This window comes from Myotis yumanensis, unplaced genomic scaffold (assembly GCF_028538775.1).
Source record: "Myotis yumanensis isolate MYYU_CA2020_CCGP unplaced genomic scaffold, mMyoYum1.0.hap1 SCAF_3, whole genome shotgun sequence".
NCBI lineage: Eukaryota > Metazoa > Chordata > Mammalia > Chiroptera > Vespertilionidae > Myotis > Myotis yumanensis.
In genome coordinates, this window is record NW_027223754.1 from 90,261,219 (window position 1) to 90,283,563 (window position 22,345).

Consider the following 22,345-nt stretch of genomic DNA (forward strand, 5'->3'; position numbering starts at 1 on the left):
CTGTACATCTCATCAAGTTTATCGACAGACTCTAGAAGCCTCTTGAGAGACCTCAAAAGTGTGGTTCTGAACTCAATATCCTCCCTTGATAGTTTTGTCCTGTTTCTTTGTCTCCGCAAAAAATTGTGTAGGACTCTTTATAACAACTATTTTAGTATAGGACAAATTGTCAAAAGGCCTCCATTCTTACAAGCAAGTATAGGTTGATAAGGCAGGCACCTGGAAGCTGACTGTTTAGCAAGCACTTCCTGGCCACACGTGGCTTCCAGACATGCTTAATTTACTTAAGCTGAGGTCATTCTTGCAGAACCGGGTAGCCCTGTCCAGGACAGGGTGAACTGACTCACCTGGTTTCTTTCCTGTGCAGTGGTTCTCAACCTTGGCTGCACATTAGAATCACCTGGGAATCTTTTTAAAATCCTGATTTCTGGGCCTCATCCTCCAGAAATTCTGTTTCTTTGTTACTAATGTTGTGGCCCCACCCCATAACAAAGAAACAGAATTTCCGGAGGATGAGGCCCAGAAATCAGGATTTTAAAAAGATTCCCAGGTAATCCTAATGTGTAGCCAAGGTTGAGAACCACTGCGTAGTAGAGACTGGCCCTGTGTCAAGTTGGTTCTCATTTAGATTGAGACAAATCTCCAGCATATTCCTTGAATGCTGAGAATAAAAGATTTCTGCTAGTCTTCATACCCCAAATCAATTGTGATTCAAAATAGATTTTTATACTAGTGTGGGGGCAAGGGGGGAATAATAAGATCTTTCTTTTGCTTAACTAGTTCAGAAAAGGTAGTTTTTTCTATTAAAGTTGGGGTTTGAGTGGAAGAGACAGTTAGGCTGGTGACAGAAGGATTACACAGCACAAAATATTATTAATCTACTCAAGCAAACTTAGACTTGATATGGACAGAACAGCTGAGACCAAGCCCCTTAGAACTTTAGAATATCTTATTTGTTATATTGATTAAAAGTGTAACTGAAAAACTAGTGTTGGCTATAAATGTACTGTTTTCAGTTTTGGTGAGTGGGAGTTAAATGAACTGTTATTCAGGAAATAGTGGCCAAAGAAAAAAATAGCCATACGCTTTTAGCTAGTCACTCGTGCATCGATGAGAATCATTGTTTTGTTAACTTCATCAACATGTTCATTTCTTTCAGCTCCATGTTCATGCATGTCTTTTAATCCGGAAACAAGAAGACTGTCCATAGGTCTAGACAATGGTACAATCTCAGTAAGTACACATAAATAAGATTTCCAGTTAAAATAATTCCCTTCCTGTGGAATATGTATATGTGTATTGTGATGAGAATTATTTATTAGTTTTTTTTTTCAAATTAACAAGTGAATTTTCTTGCTAAGTAAAGTAAAAATTGCAGTGCAGCAATTTATGTTGAGGTATAGGGAGAGCTATCATTAGACTCAATGCTGATAAAATTCAGCTTGATTTACAGTGTACACAGTGCCTAGAATAGGGGCATTATGAGGCCAGCAAGTGAACTACACAAATCTGTGTGTTAGTGGGAACAAGCTGTGATACTAGTGGCTTTGATCAGATTGTTAATCATGGTGTCATATGCTTCCCCACACAAGTGACAGAATACAAGAGAAATGACTTTTTTAGACCACATATCTGATCTTGTCTTTGATAATCTGTGTTTTCTCCTTCCCCTCTTTCTTCTGTTCCTCGTTGTCCTCTTAACTCCCTGTAGCATGTGAGTAAAATTTCGTAAATTTATATGAATTTTTAAAGAAAACACAGAATCTACATTTAGTCTGAATAGTAGATCCAGGTAAATATTAGCCAGTGGTTCTCAATCTCTGGTACTTTAAATACAGTTCCTCGTGTTGTGACCCAACCATAAAATTTTTCGTTGCTACTTCATAACTGTAATGTTGCTACTGTTATGAATCATAATGTAAATATCTGATATGCAGGATGGTCTTAGGCAACCCCTGTGAAAGGGTCGTTCAACTGCCAAAGGGGTCTCGACCCACAGGTTGAGAACCGCTGTATTAGACCCTTCAATTGTAGAATTTGAGGGAACTGAAGTTATTAAAGATTGGGATCTCAGATTTTACCACTTAATCTTATTTTTACATGCAGTCAAACCCCATTTCTCGAACATCTCCCATCTAGAACAGTTTGGTTCTTGACCAAGTTGTTCATAGAAAAAAATGTCTTGGTATCGAACCAAACTTCAGTTTTCGAACTGACAACCCTTTCAAGCTGATATGTCATCATGACAAAAAGGGTCTCTTAGGCAATAAAAGAGAGAATGCTTTTGTTACTGGCAAAACTGAAATCAAAGATTAGCAGAATTTTGAAACATAAAGAGGCCATCAAGAGTGCTGATGTTGCTAAGGGTGTGAAAGAAACAAGGATCACAATTGAAGAGGTAGGAAAACTTGTTGATTTGGATAAATGAAAAGCAGCCAGTGCCAGCCTTTTCAGAGGCAGTGTGTTATATGACCAAGCAAAGATGCTGCATACTGACCTGGAAGACATCCCTGGACCAAATGCTAAAAGTGATTCACTTAAGGCCAGTATTGTTGGTTCGATAGCTGAAAGAAAAGAAGTGTTTATTTATAGATGAAACAGTACATTAGACATGTATTGTATATAAGAAAGATTAAAACGGAATCATTTGGGGGTCTGGAACGGATTAATTCAACTTACCTTACATTATTTCTAATGGGGAAAAAATGACTCAGTTTTCAAACAAATCACTTCTCTAACAGCCTTCTAGAACGAATTAAGTTCAAGAACTGAGGTTCCACCGTGTTTATTTTCAACTAGTATATTAACCAGTAACAAACTGATCTGGTAAATTCTCTAATTTGGTAAATTACCCAGTATGTACTACCTTTTGTTCTGGGCAAGAGAGGCCTTGCTTTGCAACCTGTGAATTAGAGGACTCTATTCTGGCCACACTTTGCCATAGGATGAAGGATCTGAAGAGCCAAGAGGGTATGCCCATCTTAAGCCCTCACTCTGTCCACCTCCATGCTGTGGGTACTGTACAAAATTAGTAGCCTTAGCCTGAAGGGTGGCTAGGGTTTGAAGTGGATAGGATGTCCACATGTGTGAACAAGCCCCCTCAAGTTGTTGATTGAACTGGGGAATGTGAAGAGAAGGGTGTGGGCTGGCACTCCCATGTCACTACACCATAGTGTGAAACTTCAAGGAGTCTAAAAATTCTGAATTAGTATCAGTACCTCCAGGTGGTTGAAGGTGTATTTATCAAGACTGGAGGAAGAGACCATATTTTATTTAATAGTTTAACTTGATTTATAACTTGAATATTTAGACGTATGCAATGTAGGTCTCCATGAAATTTTTATTGTCAGAATCTTCGTTTGTCATTAATGGTTTTAAATATGCTGGGTAATATAAAAAATGTATATCATTTGGACAGACTTTCCCTTTGCTACAACATCAGGTAAATTTCCCATTGGATGGTTTTTCATCCGATAAATTGAGTGATAGGCAAAATTCACATCGAACAGTCATTCTACCACAACTATGTTCGAGGATTGCATCCTCATGTACTCCATTTTCGCTGAGAAGGCAGTTCCTACTGGTATTGGTAGTACTTGTTGACGAATGTTCTCTTGACATATTCTGTCGTCGCCACCGCCTTCTTTCAACTTCAAAGGCACGTTGGTTTTCTGTCAATAACGCCGGTGTTTTTCGGCATCAGAGTGACGTTTTTCCAGTAGCTGCTGTTCAGATACATCCAGTGACAGGCACCGCCTTCTTTCAGGATCAGACGCACGCTGCTCTGCAGACACTTTCTGTCGATAATGCCAGCATCTTTTGGCTGCAGAGCTACGTTGTATCAACAATTGTTCTTTAGACATAGTCCCACCTCGCTACTGTCACGGTCTGAGATGCAGATGAATGAGAGTCCTGGCTATCAGGCCGCTGAGAGCTGTCTGACCAATGGCTGATTCTGGTTGATTCTGTGGGGGTGGGACTTCCTCCTCCCTACTGTCAGTTTCCACAGCTGTGATGAGGAAGCTGGGGTGACAGAGGAAGCCGCGCCCTACAAGCCGCCCTCTCTCTCTCCCTCTGCTCTATGTCCAGCGGTCTCCTGCTCTGCCAAGTCCTCCAAACCTCCCGCTCTCCACCGGCAAGGTCCCGGGAGCCCACGGGCATGGCTAGGCGCGGGTGGCCGCGCCTCCCCTACTGGCGAAAGTCCCGGGAGCCTGTAGGCGTGGCTAGGCGCGGGTGGCCACGCCTCCCCGACTGGCGAAAGTCTGGGTGCCCACAAGTATGGCTACAGCCTCACCTCCCAGGGCCGGCGAAAGTCCCGGAAGCCCGCGGCCATGGCCGCCGTCGCCTCCTGGGGCTCTTGACCCCTGCGTATGGAAATTAACCGCCATCTTTGTCAGATAATTTGCATAGTCACTCAGATTGGCTGGTGGGCGTGACTGGTGGGCATGGCTTGAGTGTAGCAGAGGGATGGCTAATTTGCATGTTTCTCTTTTATTATATGGGATAGTATACTAGAGGCCCAATGCACAAAATTCATGCAAGGGGCTTGGCCCTTGCAGTCCCAGCTTTGTCTGGAAGGTCTTCTGGAAGGACTTTCGGAAGGTTGTTTGGCTTGTTCGGCTGTCCGGTCTAATTAGCATATTATCCTTTTATTATTATAGATATTACTGTGAGTTCACATTGGTTATCCAAAGGAATGAAAACATAAAGAGAATTAAATATTTATTGGCAGCTACTGTGCACCAGGCACTCTGCTTTACATACATCCTATCATTCCAGCTTTACAATAATCCTCCCATGGTATTATTACTCACATTTCTCAGATAAGGACACTAAGGCCTAGAGAGTACACATGTCTTTTCTGGCTTACTTAATCAATTAGCATCTCTCAGCAGAGCTAGGAGCTGTCTCTCTGTGCCTTGAAGCCTGGGCTTTTTCCTCACCCCAGTCTGTTCTCCTGGAGCATTTCTGCATCTGTAAAGAATTCCTGCTAAAGGCTTTGCATTCCCTGCCTTTTTTATCTGTGGATCTCTTTCACTAGATTGTGAACTGCCTGAAGGCAGAGACTATGTCTGTGTCAGTGTTGTGTCCTAACAGAATTCCTGGACGACTGTAGAAGCTTTGTAAAATGTCTGTTGAATGAAGGAGAGAAGGCATTTCAGTTTAAGTCATCAGGATGCTAAAGCCCAAGTTGGGCACTTAGCTGGCAAGATAAATTGCTTTCAGCAGTTGACACAATATGAGTGAATCCTGTGTTTAAGTAACTGGTTTGGGTGGTCGTTTAAGAATTTTATGCTTAACTCTGCTATCTGAAATTTATAAACACATACATGAAGCAAGCAACTAAGAAACTTAAGTAGAAACATAGTGGTCCTAGCCAGTTGGTTCAATGGATAGAGCGTTGACCTGCAGACTGAAGGGTCCCAGATTTGATTCCGGTCAAGGGCACATGCCTGGGCTGCGGACTTGATTCCCAGTAGCGGGCGTGCAGGAGGCAGCTGGTCAATGATTCTCTTTCATCGTTGATGTTTCTATCTCTTTCTCCCTCTCCTTTCCTCTCTGAAATCAATAAAAATATATATTTTTTTTAAAAAGTGGAAACATAATGGGTTCTTGAGAGTTTGTGGGACCTAAAATATGCTTTAATGAGGCTTTCATTGCCTCTTTTTCAGGCAAGACTAGAAATCTGATGAACTTTTGGGATTATTGAAGGAATATGTCTTTATCATTTATTATTACTTGGTGATTCATATTTTACAATTAGATTAACAACTTTACAATAGAATTACTTTGTGTCATTCTATTTCACTAGTTGTATTTCTTAATTTTCTAAAATTGCTTCACATGATGGAATTCAGAATGTGTATGTCTTGGCAGAATCTTAGATGGGGAATTGATGTCAGAATTTATAGTCATCACTCAGGCAGAAGAATCCTTGTTGTAATAGGGAAGCAGAAAGTATCCCCCTTCCTGTAGTTTCAAGGGAGAGGAATGTAGTTTCTGTAAGAGGGGATATTACTTTTCTAAATAAAAGGTAATTACCTCTTTTAAAATGACCTTTAACAAATAACCGGATATAGTTTTCCAGCAAAATGGGTTTGTTTGAGAACAACAAAGAATTAAAATGTGGGACATGCATTCAAATGGTGAACCAAGCACAAACAAAGGAGGAAAACACCCTTTTATTGCACTTGGGAGGAGTTGCTTTAAACAGAGAGTCCATTAGAGGAAACTGAAAGTTTGAAGTATAGTGATTTTTCCGTTAGCTCCATATGTCAGTCTCCCATTGGCTGAGCTATTACTGGACAAGGAGGAATCGTTTCTTCCTTCTGCTGAAGTAGTAGCACTTCCTGTCAGAAATGCAAGGTACATCTCTTCCTGTTGTGGTCAGTAGTGTGCATTGAGTAATATGTGTATGAGAGTTCACTCTCTTTTAACCTCCCAACTCCATTTTTTGTACAAAAGGAGGCTGCAGAGGGCAGGGGCAGACATGGCAGGATCGCACAGGCCAGGTGAAGAACTTTGGGTTTCTATTTATTAATTTTCAGCATCCATAGAAGGAAATCCAAGAATCATCATATCTGTTATTATCACTTGAAACCAGGATCTTGAACTCTTAAGCATTTTATTATATTCAGGAGGTCCAAAGTATTTTAGTATTTGTAACAGCCCATATATAGGGTATCCCCAAAAAACGTATGCACACTTAACAGCTCAATTGATGTTTCTTTTTCAAATTTAATCCATTGGAATTAATAATTATTCAAAGTGTGTATGAATTTTGGGGGGACACCTTGTATACTGCCATGACAGCCAGATGAGTCCTCACCAGTTACAGCATATCAATACCTGCTATATTACTTTCCTAGGGCCACTGTAACAAAGTACTACTAACTGGTGGCTTTAAAAAGGAATTTGTTCTCGCACAGTTCCTGGGGTTTATACATATGAAATCAAGGTATCAAAAAGGTCAGGCTCCTTCTAGAGGCTCTAGGAGAGAATCCTTTGCCTTTCTGGAGCTGCTGGTGGTTGCTGGAAATTCTTGACATTCCTTGGTTTGTAGATATGTCACTCCAGTCCCTACCTCCATCTTTTCATCTCCCTCCTCTCTGTCTCTGTGTCTTCACAAGATACCAGTCATTGGATTAAGGGCTCATTCTAATCCAGTTGTGATCTCATTTTAACTAATTATGTCTGTGAAGACCTTAGTTCCAAATAAGGTCACATTTGAGATTCCAGGTGAATATAAATTTCAGGAGGACAGGATATAAATTTCAGGAGGACACTATTTAATTTAGTACAGTTGGTTATATTGTACCTACGGTATTTTCATAATAGTGTTCTAACTGTTGATTAGGAATCAATTTTGTGAGTGTGTAATATGATGCCTTCAGGAAGAGGTATCCAAAGATATTAAAAGAGGATGATTCAAAATCCCCTTGGGGGACATAAAATATTAGAATTGAAGGGCCTTAGTTTTAATCTAATGCCATCCTCCCCTAGATTAAGTGGTCTTTTGGGTAGGTCACATATCAAGACAGTGGTGGCAGCTAGGACTTCCCTGAGCCTTGGATAGATTTTCTTATAATACCAAGTTGATTTCTTCATACAACTAGGACAGCCCAATGGCAACAAATTGCCTTAGGATGGACAATAATAAATTGGAAGCTGTGTTATTTCATGCATCAAGCCATTGCTAAATGGATTTTTTTAAAAGAATTTAATGAGGTGCTTTGGGTGAGTTGTGTATTTTTGTGGGTTATAATGAGCCTACAGGGAGTAAACCCAAATGGTGAGATCACATTCTACAGTGATGAAAAGTATGAACCCTGAGAAAGAAGACACCTACTAGAAAGGGCTCTTGGTGGCTAACTGGACTAAAATTAAAAACAACAAAACAGAGTCTAGCAGCCATTTCTACACAGGAGCCTCTTACACAAACTGCACTTTAGGGAGAAGCCTACCCTGAACTGCTGAACTGCCTGTTTTCACTGTGTTCTTGCTCTCTGAGCCAGCCCTTATAAAGGAGTCCTGGAATCTTATTTCAACCAATAGGACTAAGGCTTTTCCCACCCAATCAGAGCTGCACAGCTCCATCTAACCAGAGTGGCTCTATTCTGACCAGTCCGGACAGTGCCTTTTGGGCCAATCAAACTGGGAATTTTGGGAGTCCTTATTTACATGAGGACAGATCAATCAGGAACAAGGAGCAGGGATTTCTGCCCATATAAGCCAGTTCCCCTCTGGCTTAGGGAGCACATTTTCCCTTTCTAGGAAAGACTGAAGGCTGCATTTTCCCTGGCTAGGGCTACAGCTAAAACACCAAGAGCAGAACAGTGACTCCGGAGCAAAGGGGCAGACCAGAGCAGAGCACAGCTGAGCTGCTTAGCTGAAGAAAGTCATGGCCCAGGGCTGCCTCACAGTCTAGCTGTTTTCACAGCCATGCTGTACATTGAGCTGTTTGCACTGAATAAAGTTTCCTTCTTCACTGCACCTCATATTGGGGATTATGTTGGCATTGAATTGGCACCAAGGACCATCGGTTGACACAAGTAACATGAATAAGGCACTTCTGTTGTACCCAAATGGAATGTACAGTTGGGCCACTCGTACTGGAGAGAAAATATTTTGAAAACCTTCCCCCTGATTAACTCAGAGACAGCAGTGCTAAAGCTGACTTGTCAGTCATGATGCATTCCAAATTTTGTTCTTACAGAAAAATTTATATAGTTTCTGGAATATTCTTGCTTTCCAGGATTGCTAGTGTGACACCATACATGAATATACTATCCTAATCATGAGGTCAACACAGAGTTGATTTGAAGAAAGTTCCCAGAGGTCCTGTGTTCAGAGAAACATGAACCAAGAATCTCTAGTGCCTCCTTCTTTTAAACTCTTACATAACTTCGCTATTATTTATACTAACTTATGATTCATTATTCCATGGTTTCTACCACAAAAGACAACCATTTCTAAGCCATGTCATCATTTTATGGCACTGGACTTTCTAATGTGAGGTCTTTTTATAGACTGCTACATAGTTATTCTCTTCTGAGTTTGTGCTAATTGCAATGAACTTAAATATAAAAATTATGTATTTATGTATATATGGCCTTTTCTGCCTAGCCTCAAGAGTCCTAGGGTACTTCCCGGCAGGTTTTCTCAGTGGTTAGAGCATTGACCCACGGAACAAAGGGTTGTGGGTTGGAATCCCGGTCAAAGGCGTGTACCTCGGTTGCAGGTTCAATCCCTGGCCCTGGGGAGTGGGCAGGAGGCAACCAGTCAATGTGTCTCTCTCACATCAATGTTTCTCTCCTTCCCTCCCTTCCCCCTCCTTTTCACTCTCTAAAAATCAATAGAATACATTTCCTCGTGTAAGGATTTAAAAAAAAAAAAAGAGTCCTAGTTTGCCAACATGCTAGTTGCTTACTATTTATTCATGTAATATAACTAGAGGCCCAGTGCACAACATTCGTGCATGGGGGTGGAGGGGGGAAGAGGCGGGACAGGGGGACCCTCAGCCCAGCCCATGCCCTCTCACAGTCCAGGAGCCCTCAGGAGATGTCCAACTGCTGCAGAGGCAAGAGAGGCTCCCACCACCGCGGCTGTACTCACCAGATGTAAGCCCAGCTTTTGGCTGGGCGGCGCTCCTCCTGTGGGAGCGCACTGACCACCAGGGGGCAGCCCCTGTGTTGAGCGTCTGCCCCCTGGTGGTCAGTGCATGTCATAGCTGCCATTTGGTCGATTTGCATATTAGCCTTTTGTTATATAGCATTCCTTAAAGATGGTTTTGTCATGGAAACCACTGTTTTTGTGAGAGTTAGCATGCCTTCAAGATTTGTGTGGATCATAGAGCTTTTGAGAACCTCTCAAGGACAAACCTATCTCCTCTAGTTATGTCACTGTACATGTAACCCTGATGTCTATTGTTCAGTACCTGCATGTTATCTAAAAACTTGGTCAACTAGTAGTGAATGCAGGTTCCAAGAGCATTCCATGTACCAAGACAATTTTGTGGTACCTCCATGCAATTATAAAGTTTTGAAGGTCCTTTTGATCCTACTTTTAAGACAGATTCTGTAGCATGAATACCCATAGGGGCACCAGATTACCCTGTATTTTACATTGGGTGCTGAGGAGATCCAGTAGAGTGCACAGTGAACTGAAATTACTTATATACTACCTACAGGAGTTATTTGCCACATTGGATGTCCTTATAGGAACATTGTGTTACTGTTTCAGAAGGTGGTCATCTTATTTTGACCATATTAAGCAGCATATCCATGCTCCAGAAAGGCAGTGGCTAGGAATTGATGAGTGTATTATTTTTCAAGTTACTTTCCCTTAGTGATATACCTTAATAACTCCCCCTCAACACCTTGGATCCTTCACATTGGCTTTTAAACACACTCAAGTTAATTTTTATTGGAAACAAAGGCTAAAACATCACAACTCTTTTTCCTATTCACCCAGTGTTCTGTCTCACTTCTCTTCTTATAATCAAACTTCCCAAAAGAGTTGTCCATAGTCACTTCTTATATTTTCTCATTTCCCTCTCTCAGACCACTGTAGTCTGGCTTCTAGTTTCATTAGTCTGCCCAAGTAGCTCTGGCTGTGGTTACAAAAGACCTCCAGCCCTAGCTGGTTTTGCTCAGTGGATAGAGCATCGGCCTGCGGACTGAAGGGTCCCGGGTTTGATTCCGGTCAAGGGCACATGCCTGGGTTGTGGGCTCCATCCCCAGAAGAGGGCGTGCAGGAGGCAGCCGATCAATGATTCTCTCTCATCATTGATGTTTCTCTCTCTCTCTCTCTCTCTCTCTCTCTCTCTCTTTCTGTCTCTCTCTTCCTTCCTCTCTGAAATCAACGAAAATATATTTTTTTAAAAAGACCTCCATGTGGATCTATGTACCTGACATTTTTCAGTCCTCATCATGTTTGACCTCCCTGCAGCAATTAGCTCTGCTGTTTCTTTCTGAAATATTCTCTTTATGTACATCCAATAGCACAATACTCTCCTGGTTTTCCTCCTACTCTCTGGCTGTGTTGTCTCTGCATCATAGAATGTCGTCTAACCAACTTTGATTCAGTGTTGGAGTGTCTCTGCTCCTAGGCCCTCGCTATTTCTCTCAAGACAGTCTCATTCATATCATGGCTTTATATTTGCTACTCAACTTTTCTGATAATAGCTTGACTTTTTTTTTTTTTAATCCTCACCGAGGATATGCTTTTGTTTAGTTGGTTTTAGAGAGAGAAAGGGAGAGGGAGAGAAAGAGAGAGAAACATCGTTCTCTGAAGTTCCAACTTCCTTCTTAATATTTCCTGTTGATTATCTCAAAGGAACCTCAAATTCACCAGGTCCAAAATCAGACTCATTGTTCCTCCCTACACACCTGCTTTTTCTGTGTTCCTATTTTTGTGACTGTAACCACTGCGTACCCTCTTGCAAGAACCAGGGATTTTTGGAGTCATCTTCCTTCCTCATTGTTCGACTCTATCCAGTCCATTACTTAATTGATCTTTACCTCCTAAATACTTTTCAGCTTCCACCCCTCTTCATCATCAACATCATCATCATCATTATCACCTCCCACCCCCCAACCAGCACCACCATTGCCCTGTTCCATCGTCTTCTCCTTGGACCCTCGGTTGACCCCCTCACTGGTCATTCCATATCCCTTCTGCTTCCTCCAATTTGTTTTCCATATTGGAGCTAGAAGGATCTTTTAAAAAAACACATTTTACCTTGTTATTTCCTCCGCCAAGCATCTCTAATGTCTTTCCCTTACTTTTAGGGACACAGGCCAAAATTCTTCACGTGGCCTGTGCGATCTTGCCATGTCTGCCCCTGCCCTCTGCAGCCTCCTTTTGTGCAAAGCCCTTCCTCTTGGAGTTTCAGCCTTAGTGGCCAACTTTTAATCCCTTATACTCACTATGTTCCCTCCTTTCACAGAGCCTCTCTGTGAATATGCTTCCTTCCTCCCTTCACCTACTTAAGCTATCGTCATTCAGATAGTTTACTTTTTATTTTCCTAGGGAAGTCTTCCCCAATCTTCCAGCATGTCCCTGGATTATAACTGCTCACAGCATTGAGTGCCCCTCCTCTGTAACAGTTGTCATAGTTGCCATTTTATACTTATATGGGTGATTATTTGATTAGTACATATATTCAGGGTAAGCTCCACAAGACATTGGCTGTTTTGCTTGACTCTTTGTTACATCCTTGACACCCCAGTACAGTGCCTATGAATTGTAACTAAATATTTATCAAATGAATTAGTGAGTGAGTTAATTAATATAGTCAATCAAGTTGACAATATAGATAGGTTAAGAACAGAGACTCTGGATCAAACTGCCTGAGTCAAATCACAGCTCTTACTCTACAAGTTGTGTCACCCTGGGCAAGTTGCTCTACTCTTAGTTTTCTTATTTGTAAAACGAGAATAATATATCCATTTTATAGAGTTGTTGTGAGGATTATCTGACATAATATACATTAAGCTTTTAGAACAGTGCCTTTGTATATCAAGTGCTCCATAAATGTTAGCTTCTGGCAACATTATTGTCATTAGCAGCAGCATCCTCCACTGGTGGTAACCAGAAGCCTTGGTTATAATCTATGTCATGTGGATTTAGTTGGCTGGTTCCAGAGAAGAGGAAGTGGCTTCATGGTGGCATACTCCTTAGGATGACTCAACTTATTTCTAGTCCCATTTTCACTCAGTCTTTGCTGGCTTATCACAGTAATTTACCAGTAATTTGCAAAATGTGGACTGTCAAATACAAGTTTTTTCTGCAAAGTTTTTTTTTATCCAAGTTGTTGCCATTTTAATTTTCATCACCCTCAGGAGAAGGTTGGGCTCAGAGAAGTGTGCAATTACTAAAGATACTCTGAATGGGTGACTGGAGAAGATGTAGCAAATTTCTCGTCACAAGAGACAACCTTAGTGGACTAAGAGTATAGGAGGAGGGAAGGTTACCAGCCATCAAGAGCTATATAACTTACTATTCATTTGGGAGTCTGAATTTTAGGGGCCAGTGTCCAGAGAGCTATCTGTAGTCCTACAATTTTTTTAACACTAGGAATCTGTCACAAATATTTTATTAATTACTAGAAGCCCATTGCACGACATTCATGCACTGGGGAGCGGGGGAAGGGAGGCTCTCAGCCTGGCCTGCGCCTTCTTGCAGTCCAGGACCCCTGGGGGATGTCTGCCTGCCAGCAGTCAGACATCCCCCGACGGGTCCTTAGTGCTGCCACAGAGGCAGAAGAGGCTCCCACCACCTCCACTGTGCTCGCCAGCCATGAGCACGGCTCAGGGCTTCTGGCTGAGTGGCACTTCCCCTGTGGGAGCACACTGACCACCAGGGGCAGCTCCTGCATTGCCCCCTGGTGATCAGTGTGCAACATAGCGACCAGTAGAACAGCCGTTGGGTCAATTTGCATATTACCCTTTTATTATATAGGATTTCCATGTAGACATGTGAAAATAATATCTTCTATGTGCACAAATATTTTTCTAATTCTTTTTTTAAGTTAATCCTTTATACAAACTATATATAGGGTCATGGTTCTCATATCACTGTCCTTTAGATCGCAAGGTTCAGAGCCTAGAAGTACTGATATGGTATTCCATGTCCGTCACCCTTGAAGGCATTCCTCCCAGAGTACCTTGAGAACAACAGAGTCATGAAACTAACCCCAAGGAGCCATCTGCCATTTATTCCTTTGATATAAAGATTGGGAACTCAAGCCAAAATGTGTGAAGGACACAGTTATTCTTTTATAGTCCCTTTGTCACTGAATTGTCATCATCGTGTTACTACATCTACTCTAATCAGAGAGAGTCTTGAAAGCAGGCTTTTTACTAGCCTTGCTGCCTAGAAGCTTACGTTAGAGAAGGGAGTGGCATTGGGTCTGCCCTGATCACAGGTGCAGTGCTGGGGTTTGCTGCTGGGCTTGTGTTTTCTTTGTTTTACTGCAGTTGGATGCTATAGTGACTCAGGATGGTGGTAACCCAGAGGAGGTTTTGTTTACAAAGTGGGCTCCCCTCCCTGTTTATTTATGACTCCTGTAGCACTATACCTTGAATGTAGGTGCCACAAATCACAGTTCACTCATCTATTCCCACAGATGAGGGATAACTCTACTCATAGTTACCAGTGAATATGACATTTTCATAAATACTCTTAGTATAGGAAGAAAACTATCAGTATTACACATTAACCTCATTGAGGCAGATTACACATTGCCAAAAGACTGCTAACTGTACTGCCATGTAGAACAGCACAGCTTTTCCATCAGCAGCAATCACTCAGGTCCAACTGGTCACTTGGGTTGGAAAGATAGGGCAGGTTCTTTTGCCGAGAGCTTGTCTGTCGTGGCTAGAAGAGAAAAGAGCTGAAAAGGTGCCTTCCAGTGGGTTGGGTAATTAGTGTGCTATTTTCCTTTTTTTCCTGTTTTTCTCACCGTCTTTTTATTATATTGTTATCTACTGTCATAGCCTCTATTCTTATGCTTTTATCAGTTCTCCTATTGGTTTGAATTATGGAGTCATTTTACCATACTGTCAAGCTCAGTCCCTAGTAAATCTTCATTTCTTCTCTTTTTTTTTTCTTTATTGATTAAGGTATAACATATGTGTCCTTATCTCCCCATTGCCCCCCCCCACCCCTCCCTACTCATGCCCTTACCCCCCTGGTGTCTGTGTCCATTGGTTAGACTTATATGCATGCGTATCCTATTTTCAATTTAGTAAACCCCAAGTTCTCTCCAGATGTTTGGTTTTTCTTGAGATTTATTTTATTATCATTTCTTAATCCTCACCTGAGGATATTCTTTCATTGATTTTTAGAGAGAGTGGAAGAGAGAGGGAAAGACAGAGAGAAATATCGATGGAGAGAAACATATTGATTGGTTGCCTCCTGCACGAGCCTGGACCAGGCCCAGATGGGGAGGAGCCTGCAGCTGAGATACGTGCCCTTGACCAGAATCGAACCAGGGACCCTTTGGTCCTCAGGCAGACGCTCTATCCACTGAGACAAACGGGCTAGGGCTCTCCAGATGTTTTTACTGGCTCTTCCTTCTCTGGCAAAGCCTTAGATGTCAGTGCTCTCCAAGGTTCTGCTCGTGCTGCAAACTTTCTTGGTGATCTGCGCCTGCAGCTTAATTATCCTACATATACTACAGTTCTCAAGATGTCCCATTCTGTCCTCCAGAGCCTGAACTATGACTCCTAGCTGCTTACTTGGCATTCCTACCTGGGAGTCTCTAAGACTTGTGATTTAGCATATTCTAAGTAGAAATAATTCTCTTTTCCCCAACATACGCTCTTTCTCTTTCCTTCAGTAAATGACATCACCAAGGAGCCACAACTAGAAGTAGGAGTTATAGTAGATCTACATTTCCTCCTCAAATCTTACAGCAATCAATGCCCTGGCCTACTGACTTACCTCAGAGCTGTCTCCAGACTCTCCTTTTTTGCTTATTTCCACCAATACTTTAAATCTTTCTGTCCCTCACAGCATTTGCTTGGACTGTTACAGTAAGCCCCTGACTGTTCCTACTGTCTCTTATCTAGTTTCCTATAGCTACTCTGCCATCACATATCTAAAATTCTAGTGTAATCATGCCACTCCTCTGTGTATAGACTCTCAACAACTTCTGGAAGAATATAATTCACATTTCTTAATTCCTGCCCACTTTGTCAGCTTCATTTATTACAAACTCTCTTACCCAAATATCATACTTGTATGGTTCGCAAATCCATGCCCATATACATGGAGTCCCCTTGCTAAAAGAGGCTGTTACTCTTACTGACCTCCTGCTTCCTTCCCCCTGAGGAACTCCTCTCATATCTTTAACAATTAGCTTAAAGCCCCAAACCCATTCTTATGAGAAGCCTATCCTATTCTAGGGCAGGGTTAAAAGGCCCTTTTTAAGGCCTCTCATAGCATTTAGTTGAAATTTCTGCTATAATATTTATGTGTAATTAATTATTAGTTTATATGTATATTACATACATATTAGTTTATATGATTGTATATTAAGTAAGATAACACATAGAGTTCCTCAAAATAGTAAATAGGAGAAATTTAGTAAATTCTAATTTCCTTGTTTTCTTTTTTTCCCCTATTCCTCCCCCCCTTCCCCCTCACAAATAGGATTTTTATTTTTTGCCATTAAATGTCTGAATTTTAAACATATTCTTGGACTGGGGGCTCATTCAACTTTAGCACCTGTCTCATTCCCAGTAGGTTTTCTAGAATTGCTACCTTCGCCAGGAAGCTCCTTGAGTTTTCTCAGTTCAAACTTGGGCTTCTTCAGCACTTTACTTTTCTAAGAAAGACATCATGGAGTGGTTAAATAGTTTGGCAATGCTATCTGGAATCATTTTATTGACCACTTCTTTCAAATCATTTGTCATCATCTTCTTTCAGATATGGTGGACCTGTTGATGCTGAACATATGAGGTCTTCTGAATCTGAATATTGCATTTTTTTTAAAATTTTTTTTTAGTAAAACCAACACAGAATAGATGAAGCAAATAACCATCAGTTGTCTTGACATCAACATGAGCTTCAGTCATGGTCTGCCATTTTTTTATCATGGAGCTTATTTTTCATGGGGAAGAGTCATGCCATGGAAATTAGTCCAGTAGTTTTTGTCCTGAACATCCTCAGTAATTAGCTTGAATTTTCTAAACGCCAACTTCATCATTCTGCAGATCAGTTAGGTTCCCTTCAAAAACATGACCCTTGAGACCATCAGATGCGATTTGGGTTCCTTGAGTTCTCGTGGCTAGTGTTTTTCTATATTTCGTATATTGAACATTCCTGGTGCTTTCACATCACACCAATCTTCCTTAGAAAATGGATCAACCGCTTCTTTTTTGTCTCTTTTGCTGCCTTTCATAAGGTGCTTGTTCTTGCTGATCACCATATTTCCTTGTTTTTTTGTGTTTGCTTGTTTCTAACCTCCATTAGCCTGAGCAACTTGAAGGCAGGAAACATTACATGCGTTGGTATTTCCAATACCCAGTTGAGAGCCTTGCACAAATTGAAACCTCAGTAATAGTTTTCAAGTGAATGAAAACCAAGCTAGTTGCACCCGTGTTTCCCTCCAGAGTTTCTTTATTCTTTTACTTTCATTCTTACATTCTAGTCATTCTTATAGAAGCCCTTGTTTCCCACCAGCTCTGATATGGTATAAGTGGTTGTTTTATTCCTCTCTTCTATCCCTTTATCAGGTAGAGTTTACTCAGAATTCATGGGAGAAATCATTGTTAACACACTTTGCCTTCAGATATCAGGGGCAGATATCCTGGTTGTTGAGGTATGAACTGCTCCCAGAGAATTCTGCATCTGAATTCCAGCTCTGTCATCTTTTAGCTGGATAATGACGTACAAGTTGGTTAACTTCTCATAAGGCTCAATTTACTCACTGTAGATTAGGAAGAATATGTGCCTCATAGTTGTTAAGAGGATCACATGAGGTAATTTATATAAAGGTCTCAATAAATATTGATTATTATTTTTATAGCAGAAATTCTGTTCATTTCAAGAAAAGATGACCTTTAATTTACTTTTTGATAAAGTTAATAATTTTATCTGAAATTAGAGTTTTTTTTCATAATTATTTGCCATCTCAAGTTTAAAGAAATTTTTAAAAACTCTGAAGTTTTAAGCCAGTTTGTTTTTTGTGAGCACCATTTTTGGCTAGTAAAATTGGGTTGAATAGGTAATGTTTGCTCATTACTTGCTCTCTGCACACTTATTGGTTTAAATAATGTTCAGGCTAAAAATCTGTCAGTTTAAATACAGAAAAATGTAACAACATTTTAGCACAAAGACCATGGTTAGAACCAGTTAACTTTATAAAACAATTCATCACAGTGAATACAAATATCAAACCATTATTTTGTATACCTAAAACTAATAAAATGTTATATGTTGATTGTAAAAAAAAAAAAAAAGCAACATATTATGGTGTTTTGCTATAGAACTAGGAAGTAAAACATTGATTAGTCCTGAGATTTGAGTCAAAACCAAGTGCTCTTTTATTTTTTGGCATTGATTACAAAAAGTAATAGCTTTAGTAATTAGGTTCCCTTCCTTTTTTCTTTTATTATTTGAATGTCTGGTGATTGTACATATTTTTATTCAAACCTATTGTAGTTAGCATTGACCCCCAAATTGAGGAATCTAGTTCCTACTTCCAAGCGTACTGTTTTTTTTTCTGATTTAGGCTTGTTTTATTTTATTACTAGAGGCCCAGTGCACAAAATTCCTGCACTCAGGCAGGGGGAGGGGTCCCTCAGCCCGGCCTGAGCCCTCTCACAATCTGGGAGCCCTCAGACCTAAACCGTTAGTCAGACATCCTTAGTGCTGCCGCAGAGGTGGGAGAGGCTCCCACCACTGCTGCTGCACTTGCCAGCTGTGAGCCCGGCTTCTGGCTGAGCAGCACTCCTCCTATGGGAGCGCACTGACCGCCAGGGTACAGTCCTGCATTGAGCAGGATCGGTCTGAAACCGGCTCTCCGACATCTCCCGAGAGGTCCTGGATTGTGAGAAGGCACAGGCCAGGCCGAGGGACCCCACCGGTGCATAATCGGGCTGGGGAGGGACGTGGGAGGTTGGCCAGCTGGGGAGGGACTGTGAGAGGGCTCCAGGGCGTGTCCGGCCCATCTCACTCAGTCCTGATAGGCCGGACCCCAGCAGCAAGCTAAACTACCGATTGGAGCATCTGCCCCCTGGTGGTCAGTGAATGTCATAGGGAGTGGTTGAGCGGCCTTAGCATAGGATTAGCATATTACTCTTTGATTGATTATTAGGCTTTTATTATATAGGATTTTTTAAAAATTTCTCTTTATTGTTGAAACTAGTTCAGGTGTCCCCCTTTTTCACCATTCCTAGCCTACTGTTTATGAGAAAATCACTTAATCCTTTTTTGATGTCTTCTCTATATAAAAGCATAAACCTAATGTCATACTTGTTTGCTGCACCTGCCGGGGTTCTTGTCCCAGCATCAAGAACGGTTCAGGAATCTGGAGAAGGCCGTGCGTAGATATTAAATAAGAGTCCAGAGACTAATAAAGAGTCTGGAGACGAAATATAATTTTGAAAGGCATTTTGGGGGTCAGAGGAGCTTAGCTAAAGGAGCTAAGATGTAAGGTCTTAAGTCTAAGGTCTTCGGTTCTCCTCGTCCCCAGGACCCCATGCTTTTTATTAACACAACTTGTCCTGAGGCGAGGCAGAGATATACACTTCAAAGGGTACACAGAAACATTGTCAGAATGGGGAAATTAGCCTATGGCTGTTCAGGTGTTTGGCCAGTAGGAGGCAATAACATGTCGATTAAGATGCCTTTTAGCTGTCTGGCAGCCAAGAAATCAATTTAATGTATCCTATTCAGGTTTGGGGAAATGTCTTCAGCCATTCCCAGATGCAGTCCTGCTGTCATGCTGGAATTGGTCTCTGGCATGCACCCATACTAAAATGTTGAAGCAGCTACTATGTGCCAGTCAGTGCTCTAACTGCTTGAGATACATCAATGAACTCTCTCCTTCCCCGTTCCTCTTCTTTTGTATGTTTCATTTAATAAACAAGAAATATGCCCTAACCGTTTTTGGCTCAGTGGATAGAGCGTCGGCCTGCGGACTGAAGGATCCCAGGTTTGATTTCGGTCAAGGGCATGTACCAAGGGCAGCTGATCGATGTTTCTCTCTCATCGATGTTTCCAACTCTCTATCCCTTTCCCTTCCTCTCTGTAAAAAAATCAATAAAATATATTTTTTAAAAAGAAAAATATAAAAACTTATATATGTTAGAAGGTAATAGGTGCTACGGGAAAAAATGAAGCAAAGTAAGGGAGACTGGGAATGTGAGGGTGGGGTAGAGGAGACCGATTGCAAATTTTAAAAGGATGGACATATATGTTAGGCCTCATTGAGGAGGTCTCATTTGAGCAGAGAAATTGAAGGTTGAAGTAGTGAGTCATGCTGATATCTGGGGAAAGAGTGTTCAAGGTAGAAGAACAAACATTGCAAAGACCTTGAGGTAGAGTGTTTATAATATTAGTACAATTAAAATTTTGACATAAAAAAACAAAAGGAATGCTTATTACTTTATAAATATTTATTGATTACCTCTCCTACGTGGCATATTGGGAGAAATGCTGGACATATAGGAGACACATGTATTAAGAAAGAAAACAAAAACTCCATTTTTTTCTATTTAAAAATCTATGAGGAAAGATAAAATAATCTGATCATAGATAGCTCTAATTAATGCAGATTGTGATCAAGACCATAAAAGATGAGCCTGTTGAATTTCAGCAAAGGTCAGATTCATTCTGCCTGGGGTGATAATATGAGCAGACCATTCAACCTTGCCTAGAAGGGTTAATATGAAAATTGATGGAGATTGGGGAAAGGGAACAGTTTCCTGCAAAGGAGAGACTAGTGCAAAGGCTAGGTAGTGGGGGTGTGTAGGCCACTGTCAAGCACAAATGTACTTTAGTTGGAAGTGCATTGGAAGTGATGTGGGTTTTAGAAGGATGGTAAAGATCTGATTACTAAATGTGTAAGAGAAATTGACTGGAGAGAAAGGGTAGTTGGCAAAGATACCTCCCAGGCCAAGCTCATTTTTAGTCAGTATACTACCAAATAGTATACTGACTGTCAATGTCCATGGCATACCAGTTAGTAGTGTTTCTAGGCAATAGACTTAGGTAACAGAAAATGAGGGAGGCATGAGTTGTACTTGTACTTATCTATCTTTTGTGTTTGTTATATGTATTGTCATCTGGATTTTCTGAAGTGTGCAGTAATTTCAGAATTTGCACTGAAATATTTTCCTTTGCTCATAGAAATTCAATGAGACATTCACCCAGGTTTCAATATCCTTTTGAAGAGGCTTTTTGAGGTTTGTGTGAATCAAAAGATCAGTAGATAAAAAAGAATGAGTCATTGTACTATGCAATCTCTAAGACCCCTTACAAACTCTAAAATTCCAAGAATCTAAAACTTAACAACCAAAGGTCCAAATTTCTTTCAACAGTTGCTTTCATAAGTTGGAACAGTAGTTGCCAGCCTTGACTATAAGGCTAAATTTCATGACATCAGCTAAAAGTAATTTTCAATTTTAGCAGGCAACTTTTTTGTTCAAAATAATTTTGTCAAAAGGTTTGAGCCATTTTTTGTTTAAAAAACAAGTATTACCAATTAGAGTTCATGTAAACCGATCTGTCATGTAATCTGCTGTTTAATATAATAGCAGAACTTTTATTGTGTTTAGAAGTTATTTAAAATATGCAGTCTCTTTCACTATTTGAAGGGCAATGAAGGCATAGTACTTCAGTGGCTTTGTTGTGTAATTACATCGTTGTTCTGGCATCAGATTGTGGCCTTGAGCAGGGTAAATTCCTCATCTGTTGAATAATTTCCAAGAGCATTTGTCCTTAAGATTCTGAAATTTGCCAGACGCAATCTTGGAAGTAGTTGGTTTCCAACCTGTGTATCATTTTTTCTTTTACCCTCTCCTTTCCGTCCTTTTGGGAGAGGTATTGTAAAACCAACTGCGTCTGTTTACTTGCTGCATTAGGTGCTGGGGGGTTTGGGGGTGGAAAAGTGTAAAACCATGTTACCATTAAAGCAGTGGTTCCATAGGAACCACTTATAAAATCCTATATAACCACTATATGACTTTTTTTTTGGCCATGCCCCACTTAAGCATCTCTAGAATCCTGATTCCCCGCCCCCCGTGACATATAATTCTTATTATTCAAAAAGTGAACTCCTATTCACGTGGAAGAAGCCTAAAAGGTCATGAACTTGGTCTAAACAAGCTTCCAAAGAACATGGCATCTATGAAAGAGAAAAATAAAAGAACAAAAGGACAATTGAAGTACTGAGGAAGAAAATGTTAAAAAAAAATAATAATATCAGGAGAAAAACCAAGATGGCGGCATAGGTAAACACTGGAAATTGCTGCCTCGCATAACCACTTCAAAAATACAACTAAAAGACAAAACGGACATCATCCAGAACCACAGGAAGGCTGGCTGAGTGGAAATTCTACAACTAGAAGGAAAGAGAAAAGCACACTGAGACTCAGGAGGTGTGGAAGTAAAGTGCAGAGGTACGCAGGCGCACGTGGAAAGGGCTGGCAACTGAGGACACGGTTGTCTTTTTCAATTGGGAGGGTGTCTCAAGCTCCTGACTGCTCTGAACTCCAGTTCCGGGCAAGTCTCTGGGGACCCAGACTCATACGGGGAAAAACTGGACTGTCTGGCATTGGTCTAAACTCGAGGGCTGCTTTCTCTCAGAGGTGCTTGCAGCGATCACTGG

At 40.9% G+C, this 22,345-nt stretch overlaps 1 protein-coding gene and 1 pseudogene across 1 annotated transcript in view; one reads left to right on the forward strand and one right to left on the reverse strand.

Annotated features, from left to right (window-relative positions):
• The window catches only part of WDFY2 (WD repeat and FYVE domain containing 2), a 221,229-nt gene that overhangs the window by 116,561 nt on the left and 82,323 nt on the right, over positions 1 to 22,345 (forward strand). Inside the window, exon 3 of the mRNA XM_070409110.1 lies at positions 1,160 to 1,233. Coding sequence (XP_070265211.1) covers positions 1,160 to 1,233 — 74 coding nt within the window. The remainder of the gene's footprint in view (positions 1 to 1,159; positions 1,234 to 22,345) is intronic.
• Positions 16,220 to 16,939, reverse strand: LOC139005087 (small ribosomal subunit protein eS1-like; annotated as a pseudogene).